This window comes from Tupaia chinensis, unplaced genomic scaffold, assembly GCF_000334495.1.
Source record: "Tupaia chinensis unplaced genomic scaffold, TupChi_1.0 Scaffold000097_1, whole genome shotgun sequence".
Lineage (NCBI taxonomy): Eukaryota > Metazoa > Chordata > Mammalia > Scandentia > Tupaiidae > Tupaia > Tupaia belangeri.
The window spans coordinates 8,568,902-8,584,591 of record NW_006159559.1 but is presented as its reverse complement, the minus strand read 5'-3'; the positions used below and the strand labels follow the sequence as shown (position 1 = coordinate 8,584,591).

At 36.6% G+C, this 15,690-nt stretch overlaps 1 protein-coding gene across 8 annotated transcripts in view; it reads left to right on the top strand.

Annotated features, from left to right (window-relative positions):
* Window positions 1–15,690, top strand: part of SNX14 (sorting nexin 14) — a 111,064-nt gene that overhangs the window by 36,934 nt on the left and 58,440 nt on the right. For all 8 annotated transcript variants that reach the window (XM_014585880.2, XM_006143378.3, XM_006143375.3 and 5 more), the window contains exons 8-15: window positions 955–1,111; window positions 2,625–2,700; window positions 5,389–5,433; window positions 5,532–5,612; window positions 5,709–5,823; window positions 11,305–11,460; window positions 12,388–12,512; window positions 13,022–13,080. In XM_014585880.2, coding sequence (XP_014441366.1) covers window positions 955–1,111; window positions 2,625–2,700; window positions 5,389–5,433; window positions 5,532–5,612; window positions 5,709–5,823; window positions 11,305–11,460; window positions 12,388–12,512; window positions 13,022–13,080 — 814 coding nt within the window. The remainder of the gene's footprint in view (window positions 1–954; window positions 1,112–2,624; window positions 2,701–5,388; window positions 5,434–5,531; window positions 5,613–5,708; window positions 5,824–11,304; window positions 11,461–12,387; window positions 12,513–13,021; window positions 13,081–15,690) is intronic.

Here is a 15,690-nt window from a genome sequence, read left to right as displayed (position 1 = left end):
GGGGATGGTCACGCTGCAATCCCTTCTCCTCCATTGTCCTCTCGGGATCTTGGGCACGCACGCACATGCGCCGGGCATGAGTTTTAAGCCACCGGGTCCGGAATGTGACCCGCATCGACTATGTGGGAGTCCAGCAACATAGCCATTACACTAACTGCTGGTTCCCTTAAATAAATTATTTAAAATTTTTTGACTGCAAGCAAGAGACCACCACCAGCAGGGTCCTGATGCTGCAGTTCTCTCCAGCCTTAATTCTGTCCCTGATCATGCATGACATCCTTGGGGAGGTATCTAGACTTGAACTGGTAATCTTGCCATGTGGGATTACCTTGCAGAACTTCGTGTTATAATAACGTCACACCACTACCTGGCCTCATTTGTTGTTAATTTTATGTAATTTGTGAAGAAAAGATATATATTGGGACCAGCAGTTAGCGCAGTGGCTATGTCGCTGGACTCCCATGTAGTCGACCGGGTTCTAGTCCCGGACCTGGTGGCTTAAACTCAACACTGGGCATGTGTGCGTGCGTGCCCAAGATCCCAAGAGGAGAATGGAAGAGAAGGGATTGTGGTGTAGCCATCCCTCTTGAGGGGGTGATTTCTCACTTTCTGTCTCTCTGTTTCTCTCGGTCTTTCTGGCAAGCACATGCGCCCTATAGGAAAAAACCTCTCAAAAAAAAAAAGAAAAAAAAGAAAAAGAAAAGATATATATTTAAATTCCTATTTGCCAAAGGGGGAAAAAGTCCATTCATCATTTTATTATAAAATAAACAAACTTAGCAAAGAATTTCTCTCTTCCAATTTCTGAAAAATATTTTTTTTTAGAATACATATTAGAGAGGAGGGGCTGGGAAAGGAATGACTCAATCTGATGCTTTTCTGTTTTTTAGTGTAAATGACTGAAGTCATTTAATATTGCTTACCTTGTTCAATACTTATTTTTCATCTCTACAGTAAAAAATACAGAGTATTTACAGCAAGCTGCTTTAGAAGAATATGGTCCAGAGCTTCATGTGGCTTTGAGAAGTCGAAGGGATGAATTACACTATTTAAGAAAACTTACTGAACTACTTTTTCCTTATATTTTGCCTCCTAAAGCAACAGACTGCAGGTATAAATAGAATATATCATAATATGTATGTACCATGCCACATTGCTATTTTTTAAAATTATTTTAAATTGACACATAATTTAGTATATTTACAGGGTGCTATTTTGCTATTGATTCTACTGTCAGTACACTTAGGTTAGCCTATGATGTGAACTGTTTTTTGTTAGGAAAAGATACTTTATCAGGCCTTAGGTTGCCCATTTAGATACTGAATAATCACAGTTGTGCTGCTTAGAATTTTTCCCTTGGAAACTGACCTTGGATATCAAAGGTTAATATTAATAAAATTGATTTTTTGAGAGCATTGTAATTTATTTCATTGATACACTTTTTAAAAAATATACATATTATGGGGAACCAGCAGTTAGCGTAATGGCTATGTGCTGGATTCCCACGTAGTCGACCGCGGTTCATGTCCCGGACCCGGTGGCTTAAAACTCACGCCGGGCACGTGTGCGTGCGTGCCCAAGATCCCGAGAGGAGAATGGAGGAGAAGGGATTGCGGCGTGACCATCCCCCCTGGGGGGTGATTTCTCGCTTTCTGTCTCTATGTCTCTCTCTGTCTGGTGAGCGCACACGCCCTATAGTGAAAATCTCTCCAAAAAAAAAAAAGAAAAGAAAAAAGAAAAAAAATATATACATATTATGACTCATAGAGAAACACTTTGAACAAGCTACACAGACTAGTTTGGTTTTTAAGGTACCCAGCTGGAGAGAATAATTACAGGTCATCTAGTCTGTTCTTATTGACCCTTATTCCCATAGGAGCTTGTTTAGATTATTTCATAAGATACCCTGCTACTCCTACCCTAATTGTCTTTAGAGGAGAAAACATGTCCTATTTACAGTGATGTACTTTATTTATTTTTTTAATAATTATTTTATTTAACTTTATTGATTGTAATTTGAGCTGAGAGGGACAGAGTAAGAGTGAGAGAGAAAAAGTTAGGAAGCAAGCCACCAGGTCCAGGACTTGAACCATGGTCGGCCATGTGAGAGTCCAGCGCCCTTAACCACAGCGCCACCTGCCAGCCCCAGTGGGGATGTACTTTAAGTATTACTCTGCTTTGTTTTTAAAAATATTTTTGATATTTTAAAATATTTCTATTATAGACTACTTTATAATAACTTAAAGATTTTAAGTGTATTATACTATTAAACATATTAGTATTAAACATTAACTTAAAAGTAGAAATACTTAAATATTTCTAGGCTGGAAGTATTTTCTAATGTCCCCAAAATTTCTTCTGCTAAGGCAATACTTATTTTTTTTCTTTTGTAGTATTTTCTTTTAGCCAGGTATCATCTCCAAGTCTTTGCTATGCAGTGTGGTCTGTGAAAGAGTTGCAGAAGCATTACCTGGGTGTTTGTTAGAAATGCAGAATCTTGGGGCCCATGCCAGATCTACTGAATTATATATAGTCTTTATTTTAACAAGATCCTTAGTAGTTCATTTTGAGAACTAACATACATTATTGAATATATCTATAAGTATTTTTTTTTTTTTCCCTAGGTCGCTGACTTTACTTATAAGAGAGATCCTGTCTGGTTCTGTGTTTCTTCCTTCCTTGGATTTCCTAGCAGATCCAGTAAGACTTTTTAAAAATTTTATTTTTAATAGTGGTAAAATACACTTAACATTTTAAATTCTTTTAAAATGGGGCAGGAGGAGAGAGAGGTACTTTTTACAGGATTTTTCCCTGTCACCATCTTCCTGTTCCAGACTCATTAGGTAGAATTACAGGCCTATTCCTGTACCAGCCTGTTTAGGTTAATTTGGCAACCAAACCTGGGTCCTCTAATATGGTCCCATCCTCATGCAGTAGCACCCTGCCTTTTATGCCACTGGGCCTTAAGAGTGTGTGTGTGTGTATACATATACATACATACATACATACATATACTTTTTGGGGGAGAGGTTGTTGCTATAGGGTGCATGCACTCGCCGGAAAGACAGAGAGATACAGATAGACAGAAAGCAAGAAATCACCTCCCAAGGGGACGGCCAAGCTGTAGTCCCTTCTCCATTCTCCTCGGTATCTTGGGCACTCATGCACACGTGCCCGGTGTGAGTTTAAGTCACCAGGTCTGAGACTCGAACCATGGTCAACTACATGGGAGTCCAGCGATGTAGCCATTACGCCAACTGCTGGTTTCTGCATACATATATTTTTTAAATTTAAAATTTGTTGTTTTTGTTGTTGTAGGATATCTGTGCTTTCTGGAGAGAGAGAGAGAGAAAGAGACTCTATGCTGTAATCCCTTTTTCTCCATTGAGAGAGAAAGAGAGATGCCATGCTATAATCACTTCTTCCCCATTTCTACCTCCTTTTGGGCTTTTGGACATATATATACATGCTCCTGGTGTGTTCTTTTTCTTTTAAATTGACATTCGACTTTAATGCTCAGAGCATCACTTTTTTTTAAATTATTTTATTTAACTTTATTTATTCATTCATTTATTTATTTCAGTTTGACTAGAGAGGGATAGAATGACAGAGAGAGAGAAAGCCACCAGGTCCAGGACTAGAACCACAGTTGGCCATGTGGGAGTCCAGCGCCCTTAACCACCAAGCCACCTGCTGGCCCCCCTGGTTTGTTTTTCAAGCTGCTGGGTACGGGACTTGGCTGTCAATCATATGGAATCCAGCACCTTAACCACTATGCTGCCTGCTAACTCATATATATTTTTATACATGTAAATATATATATATATATACACACACACACAGTTCAGTGGTATTAAATACATTCATATTAGATTATCAGGTGGTATAGAGATTAAGGCAGCTGGATTGCACATGGCTGACCAAGTAGTTTGAGTCCTGCATCTGGTAGCTCTTGAAAGTCACACCAGATGTGTGGGTGTGTGAGCCCAAAATCTCCAAAGGAGAATGGAAGAGAAGGGATCATGGTGTAGCTATTACCCTATAAGAGTGATTTCTCACCTTCCATCTTTTTCTGTCTCTACAGTGAGTGCACATACACTATACAAACTACTGAAAAATAAATTAATGTCACTGTGTAACAATTACCACTACCCGTCCCAGAACCCTTCAACTTATAAAACTAAAAGTCAGCACTCATTAAACAATAACTCCTCATTCCTTCCTCCATCTCTGCCAACTACTATTCTACTTCTGTTTGTATGAGTTTTGCTACTCTAGGTACCTCATGTAAGTGGACTCATACAGTATTTATCATCTTGAGACTGGCTTATTTCTTTTTTTTTTTTAAAGAATTATTTTATTTAACTTTATTGATTTATTTATTCATTTGTTTGTTTCAGTTTGAACAGAGAGGGACAGGGTGAGAGAGAAAGTGAGAAAGCAAGCTGCCAGGTCTGGGACTTAAACTGCAGTCAGCCATGTGGGAGTCCAGCATTTTTAACCACCACGCCACCTGCTGGCCGGAGACTGGCTTATTTCACTTGGCATGTCTTCAAGAGTCATCTCTGTTGTAGCTGGTGTCAGAATTTCTTTCCCTTCTTTTGTAACTGTCAGAAAACATGTGCACTTAAGAATGTTTACAAGAGATAAAGCTCCGTAAAGGGTTGTGGTCACACAGCAATCCTTTTTCTCTAGCTTGTCAGGATTTTGCATGTGTACACACATGCATACACCAGGTGTGCTTTTCAAGCCACTAGCACTAGAGTTTGAACTGAGGTTTTCCATATGAAATCTGGCACCCTATGCACCACATGTAACTACTGTGCTGTGGGCTTGTCTCAGAATTTCCTTCCTTTTCAAAACTGAGTAATATTCCATTTATGTATATACCATATTTTGCTTCTCCATTTATCCATTAGTGGATACTTGGGACGCTTCCACCTTTGGTCTGGAAAGATTTTGAAAAAACAGAAGTGTTTCATAAACATTTTAAACGCCAAAATCAGAATAGCTTTTCTATGCTCATTTTCATAAAGATTAAGAACTTGCTTTGTAGACTTTTTAAAAGTCCTTCTGTAATACATAAGTGCAGATCCTTTGCCACTGTTCCACTTGTTTTTTGAAAAATTTTTCTAGAAACTTTTACTTTATTAATTTTTATTTTTCAGTTTGATAAGAGAGACAGAGAGAGAGAAAGAAAGTGAGAAAGCAAGCCACCAGGGTTGGAACTCAAAATGTGGTAGGCCATGAAGAGTTCAGCATCTTCAACCACTGCACCACCTGCTGGCCCTGATTTTTCTAGCAACTTTTATAATATGACAAATACTGATAATTCTGGGAAGAATACAGTATAGAATTATTTTGACCTATGTTTTTATTTTTCATCAGGATACTGTGAATCATTTGCTTATTATCTTCATAGATGACAGCCCAGTGAGTATTGTACATGCAACTTCAGATTGTATTGAATTTAGGTTCTGTATGTCAAACTAAGGAAATTTTACTGAGTTAATCATTCTTTTTCTTCAAAGCCTGAAAAAGCAACTGAACCAGCTTCCCCTTTGGTTCCATTCTTGCAGAAATTTGCAGAACCTAGAAATAAAAAGCCGTCTGTAAGTATTTTAACCAATAACATTACACTTAATATAAACAATTTTAGAACACATTCATATAGCTTTAACTTACTCTTCTTTCTGTATTGTATTAAGGTGCTGAAATTAGAATTGAAGCAGATCAGAGAACAACAAGATCTTTTATTTCGTTTTATGAACTTTTTGAAACAAGAAGGAGCAGTGCATGTGTTGCAGTTTTGTCTGACTGTGGGTGAGGCTTACCAGTGTATTTTACTCAAGTCATTTCAAAAATTTTTAATGCATTTGAATATTTTGATCATACGTGATGTAGTCATCTGTCATTGTACCAAATTTAACTTCCTTGATACATTGTTAACTTCAATCAAATTCTAATTGCACAAAAAATATATTAAAAGGTCAATATATTGAAGACCTAATCGGTATCCCATATCAGTAGCACTTTGTTATGGTTTTTGTTAAGGATTATTTTGATTAAATAACCATAGATAAGTTATAAGCTCTGTAACATTGTGGATAACTGGATATATGTGAAACTTTATGGACTGTCTGAAAAGATTTTTTTTTTTAAAGTGTATTTAATCCTTTTAAAAATTGAGGAATAATTTGTACAGCGAAATAATTTATTTTATGATTTCTTATTTACATTTAACACATATCTTTATAACATACAATATAGTTTTTCAGAGCATGCATGCAGTGTATGGTAATCAAATCAGAGATATTAGCATGTAATTTTCAACAGAGAACTTTGCATTCTTTGGTCTGTTAAATGTCTTTTACCTGACGCCTCCCTCCCATTCTCTATCAACTCCATTCTATACAGTCTGTATACATTTTCTACACTTGCCCACTCTACTGTTTTATCTTTGAAACTTTCAATTACTGCCATAAAGTGCAGATATTTGGTATATAATTGAGCAGGGATATACAATGTCTGTCTTTAATAGTCTGACTTGTTAGGACCAGCAAATGACATAATGGTTATATCACTGGACTCCCACATGGTGGATCACTGTTTGAGTCCTGGACCTGTTGGCTTGAAACTCATTCTGGGTGCACGTGCGTGAGTGTGAGAGGAGAATGGAGGGGAAGGGATTGCTGTGTGGCCATCCACCCCTGGGGGGTGATTTTTCGCTTTCTATCTCAGCAAGTGCATGTGCCCTATAGCAAAAATCTCTCTCAAAAACAGAAAAATAGCCTGACTTGCTTTGCTTAGCATTAAATCTTCCATATTCATTCACTTTTTATCAAATAACAGAGTCTCATTGTTTTCTTTGGCTGAGTGGTGTTCCATAGTGTGTATGTGCCATATTTTTTTCAATCTAGTCATCTCTTCTTGGTCATTTCAGTTGATTTCATGTCTTAGCAATTGTGAATAATGTTTCAATACACATGGATGTGCAAGTGTCTTTACAACGGAATGTTTTCATATCCTTTGAGTGAATACTAAGGAGTAGGGTTACTGAATCACATGGTAGCTCTATTTGTAGGTTTTTGAGGAACCTCCATATTGTTTTCCACAGTGATTTTACTGATTTGCATTCCTACCAACAGTGTAGGTTTTCACAACTTCACCAGCATGTATCATTACTTTTTTGATTATAGCTATTCTGACTGGGGTTAAGTGATACCTCATTGTGGTTTTCATTTGCATTTCCCTTAAGATAAGCGATGTTAGACATTATTTTTTATAAGCTTTTGGGCCATCTGTATGTCTTTAGAGAATATCTGTTCAGCTCATTTGCCCGTTTTTTAATTGGATTATTCATCTTTATGCAGGTGAATTGCTTGAGTTCCCTATATATTCTGGTTATTAGTATCTTATCTGTAGCATAGTAAACAAATATTTTCTCCTACTCTGTGGGTTGTCTCTTTACTCTAATTATTGTTTTCTTTGTTGTATAGAAAATTTTTAGCTCGATGTAGTCCCATGTGTCTACTTTTAGAATTACTGCTTGTACTTTGGGAGTCTTATTTAAGAAATATTTGCCTACTCCAATATCTTCAAGTGTTTTCCCCCAGTAATTGTACAGTTTGAGAGTTTACGTTTAAATCTATTATCTATTTTGACTTGATTTTTATTAGTGATGAGAGACAGGGGTCCAGTTTCATTTTTCTAAAAGTAGATGTCCAGTTCTTCCAGTACCATTTCCTAAAAATACTTGCTTTCCCCCACTAAGTTGTCTTCTGGCCTTTGTCCAAAAACAGTTGGCTCTATGCAATAGGGTCTATTTCTGGATTCTCTATTTTGTTCCATTGATCTGTGTGTCAGTTTTTGTCCCAAACCATGCTGTTTTGATTATTACAGCTTTGTAATATATTTTGAAGTTGGGTAGTGAGATGCCTCCTACTTTATTATTTTTGCACAGTATTACCTTGGTGATATGGGGCCTTTTATGATTCCAGACAAATTTTATGATTGTTTGTTCTATTTCAGTGAAGAATGTCACTGGTAATTTGATTGGAATTGCATTGAATTTGTAAGATAACTTGAGTAAAATTGATGTTTTGATTATTGATTCTTTCAATCCAAGACCATGGGATGTTTTACCATTTTTTTGTGTCACTCTCAGTTTCTTTTTTCAGTATATCACATTACAGAAGGAAAGATAAAAATCATATGATTATATCATTGATATGCAGAAAGAGCATTTGATAAAATATAGCATCCTTCATTATTAAGACTCTCGGCAAAGTACATATAGAAGGGACAATTTTCAAAATAATAAAATCCATATATGACAAACCTGTCACTAAAATGATACTCAATGGGAAAAAGCTGGAAGTTTTCCCATTAAAACTGGAACTAGACAGGCTGCCCCACTTTCCTCACTCCTTTTCAGTAATGTGCTGGAAGTCCTAGCCAATAGAGTCAAGCAAGAGAGTAAAATAAAAATTTAAATAGGAAAAGAAGCAAGATTGTCTCTTTAGCAGATGACATAATTATATACACAGAAAGTCTAAAAGAATCCTTAAGAACTCTCCTAGAAGGAATAAATGAATTCAGTAAAGTGGCAGGGTACAAGATCAGTAAACACAAACTATACTGTTTTGATGCATCAGCAATGAGCTGACTGGGATTGAATTGAAGAAAGCAATCCCATTTGCAATTCACAAAAAAAGACAAAATAGTTTGGAATAAACCTAACCACAGAGGTGAAATAACTCTTTAAGGAAAAGTATGAAAAAACTGAAAAAAGAAATAGAGTATTAAATTAGAAATCAGTCATAATAAGACTGCTTCGAAACTCCCCAAATGTCTGGAAATTTAATAATTTTTAAATAAAATGAGTACTGGGAGAACTATATATCCATTTGGGGAAGTAAAAAGGAACCTTCTCTCCTACCTGAAACTAAAACAAATGTTGTTTCAAGATAGATCATAGTCTACAGCAAAATCTAAAAACCATAATATATATAAAGAAAAACATGAGAAAATGTCATCTCAACTCGGAGTAAGTAAGATTTTTATTGAAGTCACAAGAAGCATTAACCATAAAATTTAAAATTGAGGAATCAGCAGATGGCATAATGTTTATGTCATCGGACTCCCACATGGCTGACCATAGTTTGCGTTCTGAACTGGAGGCTTGACACTCAGACTGGACATGTGTGTGTGCATGGCTGCCAAAATCCTGAGAGGAGAATGGAGGAGAAGGGTTATGGTGTAGCCATCCCCTCTGGGGAGTGATTTCTCACTTTCCATATGTCTGGTGAGCTTATATGCCCTATAGCAAAAATCTCTCTTAAAAAAAAAAATTAAAAATTTAGTGGAGTTGAGAAAGTACCCCCATTGGGGTATGGTCATGCCCCATTCCCCTCTCTTCCAGTTCTTCATCCTTTCCATCCTTTCTGCATTCAGGGCATGCATACACATGTGTCTGGTGTGTCTTCCAAACTATCAGGTCTTGGACTCCTTGCACAGCTAGTCATAAGGGGGCCAGCCATTTTACCACCATGCACTGGCTGGTCTCGTGATGTGTAAGCATTGTTTTCTTTTCCACCTTTCCTGCATTTCTTTGCATTTCTTAGTATTTGTTTCTTAGTATTTTTTAGTATTCTATTTTATCTTTTCTATTGACTGTTTATATCCTGTTTTTTTTTCTTGTTTTTAGCGGTTCTTCAGATTACAATATATTAGGCTGTCAAAAAAGTCATGATGCATTTTTACACAGAAAAATATAGGAAAAAATGTGTCATAACTTTTCCAACAACTTAATATGTCTTTCACATATTTTTAAAATATTTTACTGCTTTAAAACAATATAAGAACCTCACTGGATCTTAGACTATCCCCTTCCTGCCTGTTGTGCTGCTGTTGTCATATATTTCAATGCTGCATACACTTTGAACCCCAAGTACATCCTTATTCTTCTTTTTTTTTTAATAATTTAATTTTTTCCCTTTGGAAAGGTTTATGAAATAGGGCGTGTGTGCTCACCAGAAAGAGAGACAGAGAGACAGAAAGTGAGAAATCACCCCCCGAGGGGATGGCCACACTGCAGTCCCTTCTCCTCCATTCTCTTCTTGGGATTTGGGCACACACACACGCACCCGGCATGAGTTTAAGCCCCACCGGGCCCGGGACTCGAACCACAGTTGGCTACATGGGAGTCCAGTGACATAGCCATTATGCCAACTGCTGTCCCTTTTCATTGTTTTCTAGATAGTCCCATTGCTTCTAATGAGAAATCAGCTTCTATTCACATGGTTGTTCTCCTCTTGCTTTTGTAATTTTCTGTTTTTACTTTTAGAAATTTTACTATAATGTTTACTTTTTATTTATTCTGCTTGGATTTTACTAAGATTCTTAGATTTGGCTTGATGTTTTTCTTCTGTTTTGGAGAGGATGCATGCGCTCTCCAGAGAGAGACAGAAAGCAAGAAATCACCGCCAGGGGAGATGGCCACACCACAATCCCTTCTCCTCTATTCGTGTCTCAGGATCTTGGGCATGCATGCGTATGTACCCGGCATGAGTTTAAGCCACCTGGTCCAGGACTTGAACCACGGTTGACTACATGAGAGTCCAGTGACCAGCCAATTGCTGGTCCCGTATTTCATCAGTTTCTAAAATTCTTGGTTGTCGTTGCGATCTCTTTACATATTCTGCTTCATTTTCTCATTTGTTTTCTGTGGAATCTTCAGTTATCCACCGTCATATCAGAAGAGAATTACAGTTATATTCTCTTTTCCCTCTTTTATTTATTTAATTTTTAAAAAGAATTTACATATTTTATTTATTAATATTATTTTTTAAATAATTATTTTATTTTTTTATTCATTTTTTAATTTGACCAGAGAGAGACAGAGGTTGAGAGTGAGAGAGAGGAAGTGAGAAAGCAAGCCACCAGATTCAGGACTCAAACCCTGGTCGGCCATGTGGGAGTGTCCAGCGCCTTAACCACCATGCCACCTGCTGGTCCCTATTAATATTATTTTTTAATTTGATGAGAGTGAGAGAAAGTGGGAAAACATGTTGCCAGGTCTGGGACCCAGACTACAGTTAGCCTTGTGGGAGTCTAGTCTGTCACCTGAATAGTTACTTTACTCCCAGTTAATTATTTTAATAAGCTTAAAAATGATGAATTAGTTTGCCTATAATTGCTGCTTTTAATATTGGCTGTAGTTAGAATGGGAATATGAAATTTTCATGAATAGTCTTATATGAACATAATGAATTTTTTCTTTATTTTCCCCTGACTCATTAGAGGAATTTAATGATAGAATTTTGCGACCAGAGTTATCAAATGATGAAATGCTGTCCCTTCATGAAGAGCTACAGAAGATTTACAAAACATATTGTTTGGATGAAAGTATTGACAAAATTAGATTTGATCCCTTCATTGTAGAAGAGATTCAAAGAAGTAAGTCAAAGATGATAACAAGAAAGAATTATATAGCTGTTATTGTTTTCAGAGTGTTTTCCCACATATTTTCTGTTTATTATTGCATTAGCTATGTAAGATATGTACGGGCAACTGTTATCCTAATTAGTAATGAGACAAAGGCTTTGAAAAAGAAACTTATTCTCAATTCACATAGCTAATATTTGTGAGAACCGAGAGTTTGGTGGTTCTAATCTCTCTTTTTTTTTACAATGACATTTTAAAATGTAGCTTTTGGGACCAGCAGTTAGCGTAATGGCTGTCGCTGGACTCCCATGTAGCCGACTGCGGTTTGAGTCCCAGACCCGGTGGCTTAAACTAACACCAGGCACGTGTGCGTGCATGCCCAAGACCCCGAGAGGAGAATGGAGGAAAAGGGATTGTGGCGTGGCCATCCCCCCGGGGGGGGGGTGTGATTTCTCACTTCTGTCTCTCTGTCTCTGTCTGTCTGGCAAGTGCATGCACCTTATAGCAAAAATCTCTCCAAAAAAAACCAAACAAACAAACAAAATGTAGCTTTCAGACTTTTTATGTTGTTTTTTTTTTTTTTTTTAAGAGGTTTTTGCTATAGGGCACATGCGCTCGCCAGACAGGCAGAGAGACAGAAAGCGAGAAATCATCCCCCAGGGGGATGGCCACGCCACAATCTCTTCTCCTCCATTCTCCTCTCGGGATCTTGGGGCACGCACGCACATGCGTCCGGCGTGAGTTTATGCCACCAGGTCCGGGACGTGAACCGCAGTCGACTACGTGGGAGTCCAGCGATATAGCCATTATGCTAACTGCTGGTCCCCCGACTTTTTATGGCTTTTCACTGTAATGAATTTTAAACTAAGATACAGTATAATGTATTTATACTGTTTGTAAATAATTTCTACAGTATAATTATTATTTTTTTTTAAATAGTTGCTGAAGGCCCATACATAGATGTTGTGAAACTTCAAACTATGAGATGTCTTTTTGAAGCCTATGAACATGTTCTTTCTCTCTTGGAGAATGTGTTTACCCCTATGTTCTGCCACAGTGATGAGGTAAGTCAAAATATTGACCTCATTTGAGAATTTTAGTACAAAATTTATTAGTGTCTCTGATATCATTAAATGTGTGATTTAAATAACAAAGTGAATTTGAAAAGAAAACAAGATCAAGAAAGTGAATGCTCTTTCCTTGTGAAACTTAATGGTGATTAGAAATGAGTTGTAGAAACAGTATCGATACCAAACCATATTTGTATTTCTGTGGCCAGGCAGATTGGGCCCAAATTGATCTACCCGATCTGCTATGTACCTGAGTGGCTTGTGGTATGCTAGTAATGCAAAAACCTCATTCTTCTTACACACACATTATTTACAGACCTGTGGAAACCAAGTGTCCTGAATTTCTCTGTGATATTTTAATACTTATGTTATTTGATTGGCTGTATTTATTTAATTTCAGTAGCCTTTTCTTTAAACTGGAAAGTAGTAAGGTAAAATGGCATGTTTTGAAGTCAAATATTAGTTTAATAAAATCATAATTACCAATAATCACCATTTTAAAGTATTTCAGACAACTTTTAAGAGGTGCAGAATCACCAACCCGCAATTCAAAATTCAACAGGTATGTATTTTCAACCAAATATATATGCCTTGTTTTTGAACTTGCTGGTGGTAATCGTTCTGTGATACTATCAGTCTGTTAGCTATTTGTTTGAGTAAATACGTAGTACCATTGCTACATGAGTAGTGAGACATGTCACTGAAAATACCTGAAATTCTTTCAGAATAGTTTAATGCAACTGTTGCCTTGCTGATCTCATAATTAATACATATTTATGCTTGCTTTACATGCTTCATAGAAACTGTATTCATATCTCTGGATTCATTGCAGTCCACAGATAACTGAGAATTTTAGATAGTACCTTTCTTTTTCCAGAGAAAACTTTTTATTAATGTAGTTCTTAGTTATAAATATAGAGAATTTTTTTCCCCTTTTCTTTCTGGTGCTCTGGAAATGGCAATGTGCAGTTAACCTTAAGAAAGATAACAGAGAACTGGCTTTGTATCCTAATGGTTGGGAGAGCTGGATTCTCCCATGGTCAACTGAGATTCAAGACCGGTCCCTGTGGCCTGAAGGACACCCACACACATGCATGTGCATGCCTACCCAAAATCTGATGGGATAGAGAGGTGGAAGAGAAGAGATTACAGTGTGACCTGCCTTTTTGGGGGGTTGCTTTCTATCTCCTTCTCTCTGCCTTTGGTGAGTGCATGTGTCTTCTGGAAATTAAAAAACAAAATATAAAAAAGGGCAAGGGTAACAGAGTGAAGTTATATACAGGATATTAATATCCTGATTGATCTTTGCAAGGTTATATGTGCAAAAATGACACAGACATCAAATCAGTACATTTATAGAATATTAACATTGTTTTTAACATTTTTCAGTTCAGACAAGTTTCTAATAAATTGGAGATTTGATACAAGAAAAGAAGTGGATAAGTCAGAAAATAGAACAACTTTTTAGCTAATACAAGAAAAATTATGAAAATCTTAGCCATGGGGAGACTATACTACATTTTTTGACATAATCAAGTGTTAGAGGAACAGATTTAAATTTTTTTGAATGTTGAATGCCTTGGTGAAAGAGGTATACCTGAATAACTTCTGAATGGTAGAAAATATATTTATGATTCTTTGGGACTAGCATTTGGTGTAATGGCTATGTCGCTGAACTCTCATGTAACCGACTGTGGTTAGGGTCCTGCGGTTTGGGTCCCAGACCCAGTGGGTTAAACTCATGCAGGGTGCATATGCGTGCCTTCCCAAGATCCCAAGAGGAGAATGGAGGAGAAGGGATTGCAGTGTGGCCATCCCCCCTTGGGGGTGATTTCTCGCTTTCTGTTTCTCTGTCACTCTCTGTCTTTCTGGTGAGTGCACATGCCCTATAGCAAAAACCTCTACAGAAAAAAGAAAATATATTTATGATTCTTTGTAGCAATAAAACTTTCTTTACTTAATTAGTTATAGCCTCAAAACAAGACTTTAATAAAAAATCACATCCGTGCTACTTAAAATAGCATTCTTTGCCTAAAACTTCAGAGCTTGAAAGCTTTCTCTCCCATTTGAAGAATACCTGTTTGCCCTCAGCATATTAAGGCACTAATTTTGCTGACTTTCAAATAGAAAAAAATACAGAAGGAAACACATTCTTTTTCTTTTAAATACTGCTTATGGCCGTTTAAACTTCGTTTTGTTTTATTGACCTGACTCTTAATATTAACTCTCAGTCTTATCAGAACTCTGCTCCTGTGATACTTAATGATTTACCTATATAGAAGTAAGAGTTTCTTAACCTTTTCATTGGAATTTTAGAGTAGCTTTACTAATTTGCTGTGAAATGACTTGAAATATGTAAAATATTTATAGCATGTTTTATGTCTACATTTTGCTTAATTGTATTTTAAAAGGGAAATTGTAAGTCATATTGTTAATCTTATTCACTATTTCGTTGTATACCCAAAACATAACTTTTCCCCCCAAATTTAAGGATTTTTGTTAACATTGCTTCTTAGCTTAAGACATACATTTATTTATCTATTTATTTAGGAGAAGTTTTTGCTATAGGGCACGTGTGCTCTCCAGAGAGAGAGAGACAGAGAAACAGAAAGTGAGAAATCATCCCCCAGCAGAGAAAGGCCATGCCACAATCCCTTCTCCTCCATTCTCCTCTTGGGATCCTGGGCACACATGCACACGTGCCCGGCGTGGGTTTAAGCCACTGGGTCCAGGATTCGAACCATGGTCAACTAGATGGGAGTCCAGCAACATGGCCATTACACCAACTGCTGGTCCCAGCTTAAAACATATTTTTTTAAATTCTCTAACTTAAAACATGGGACACACACGTGGTTATCTCTAATGTGGACATTAATTTCATATTGCAAAATATGGTTTTTTTTAGTTAGAATTTTTGGTAGTTTAAACAAATGCTATATCTAAGCACAAAATAATCCAGAATTATTTCCTAACATACTGAATTTTTAAGAACTTTTTCTAATAATGTAGACTTCATACTCCAAGTCTAAAATGCCATTTGCTTTTTTTTTTTTAACTTTCATCATGTTATTTATGAGATTTCTTCCCTTTGAAAAGATAAATGTTTCCCATCTATGTAACTTTCAAAACGTTTAAATTTATTTGATGTTTTAAAATGAAACTTGTTTAATAA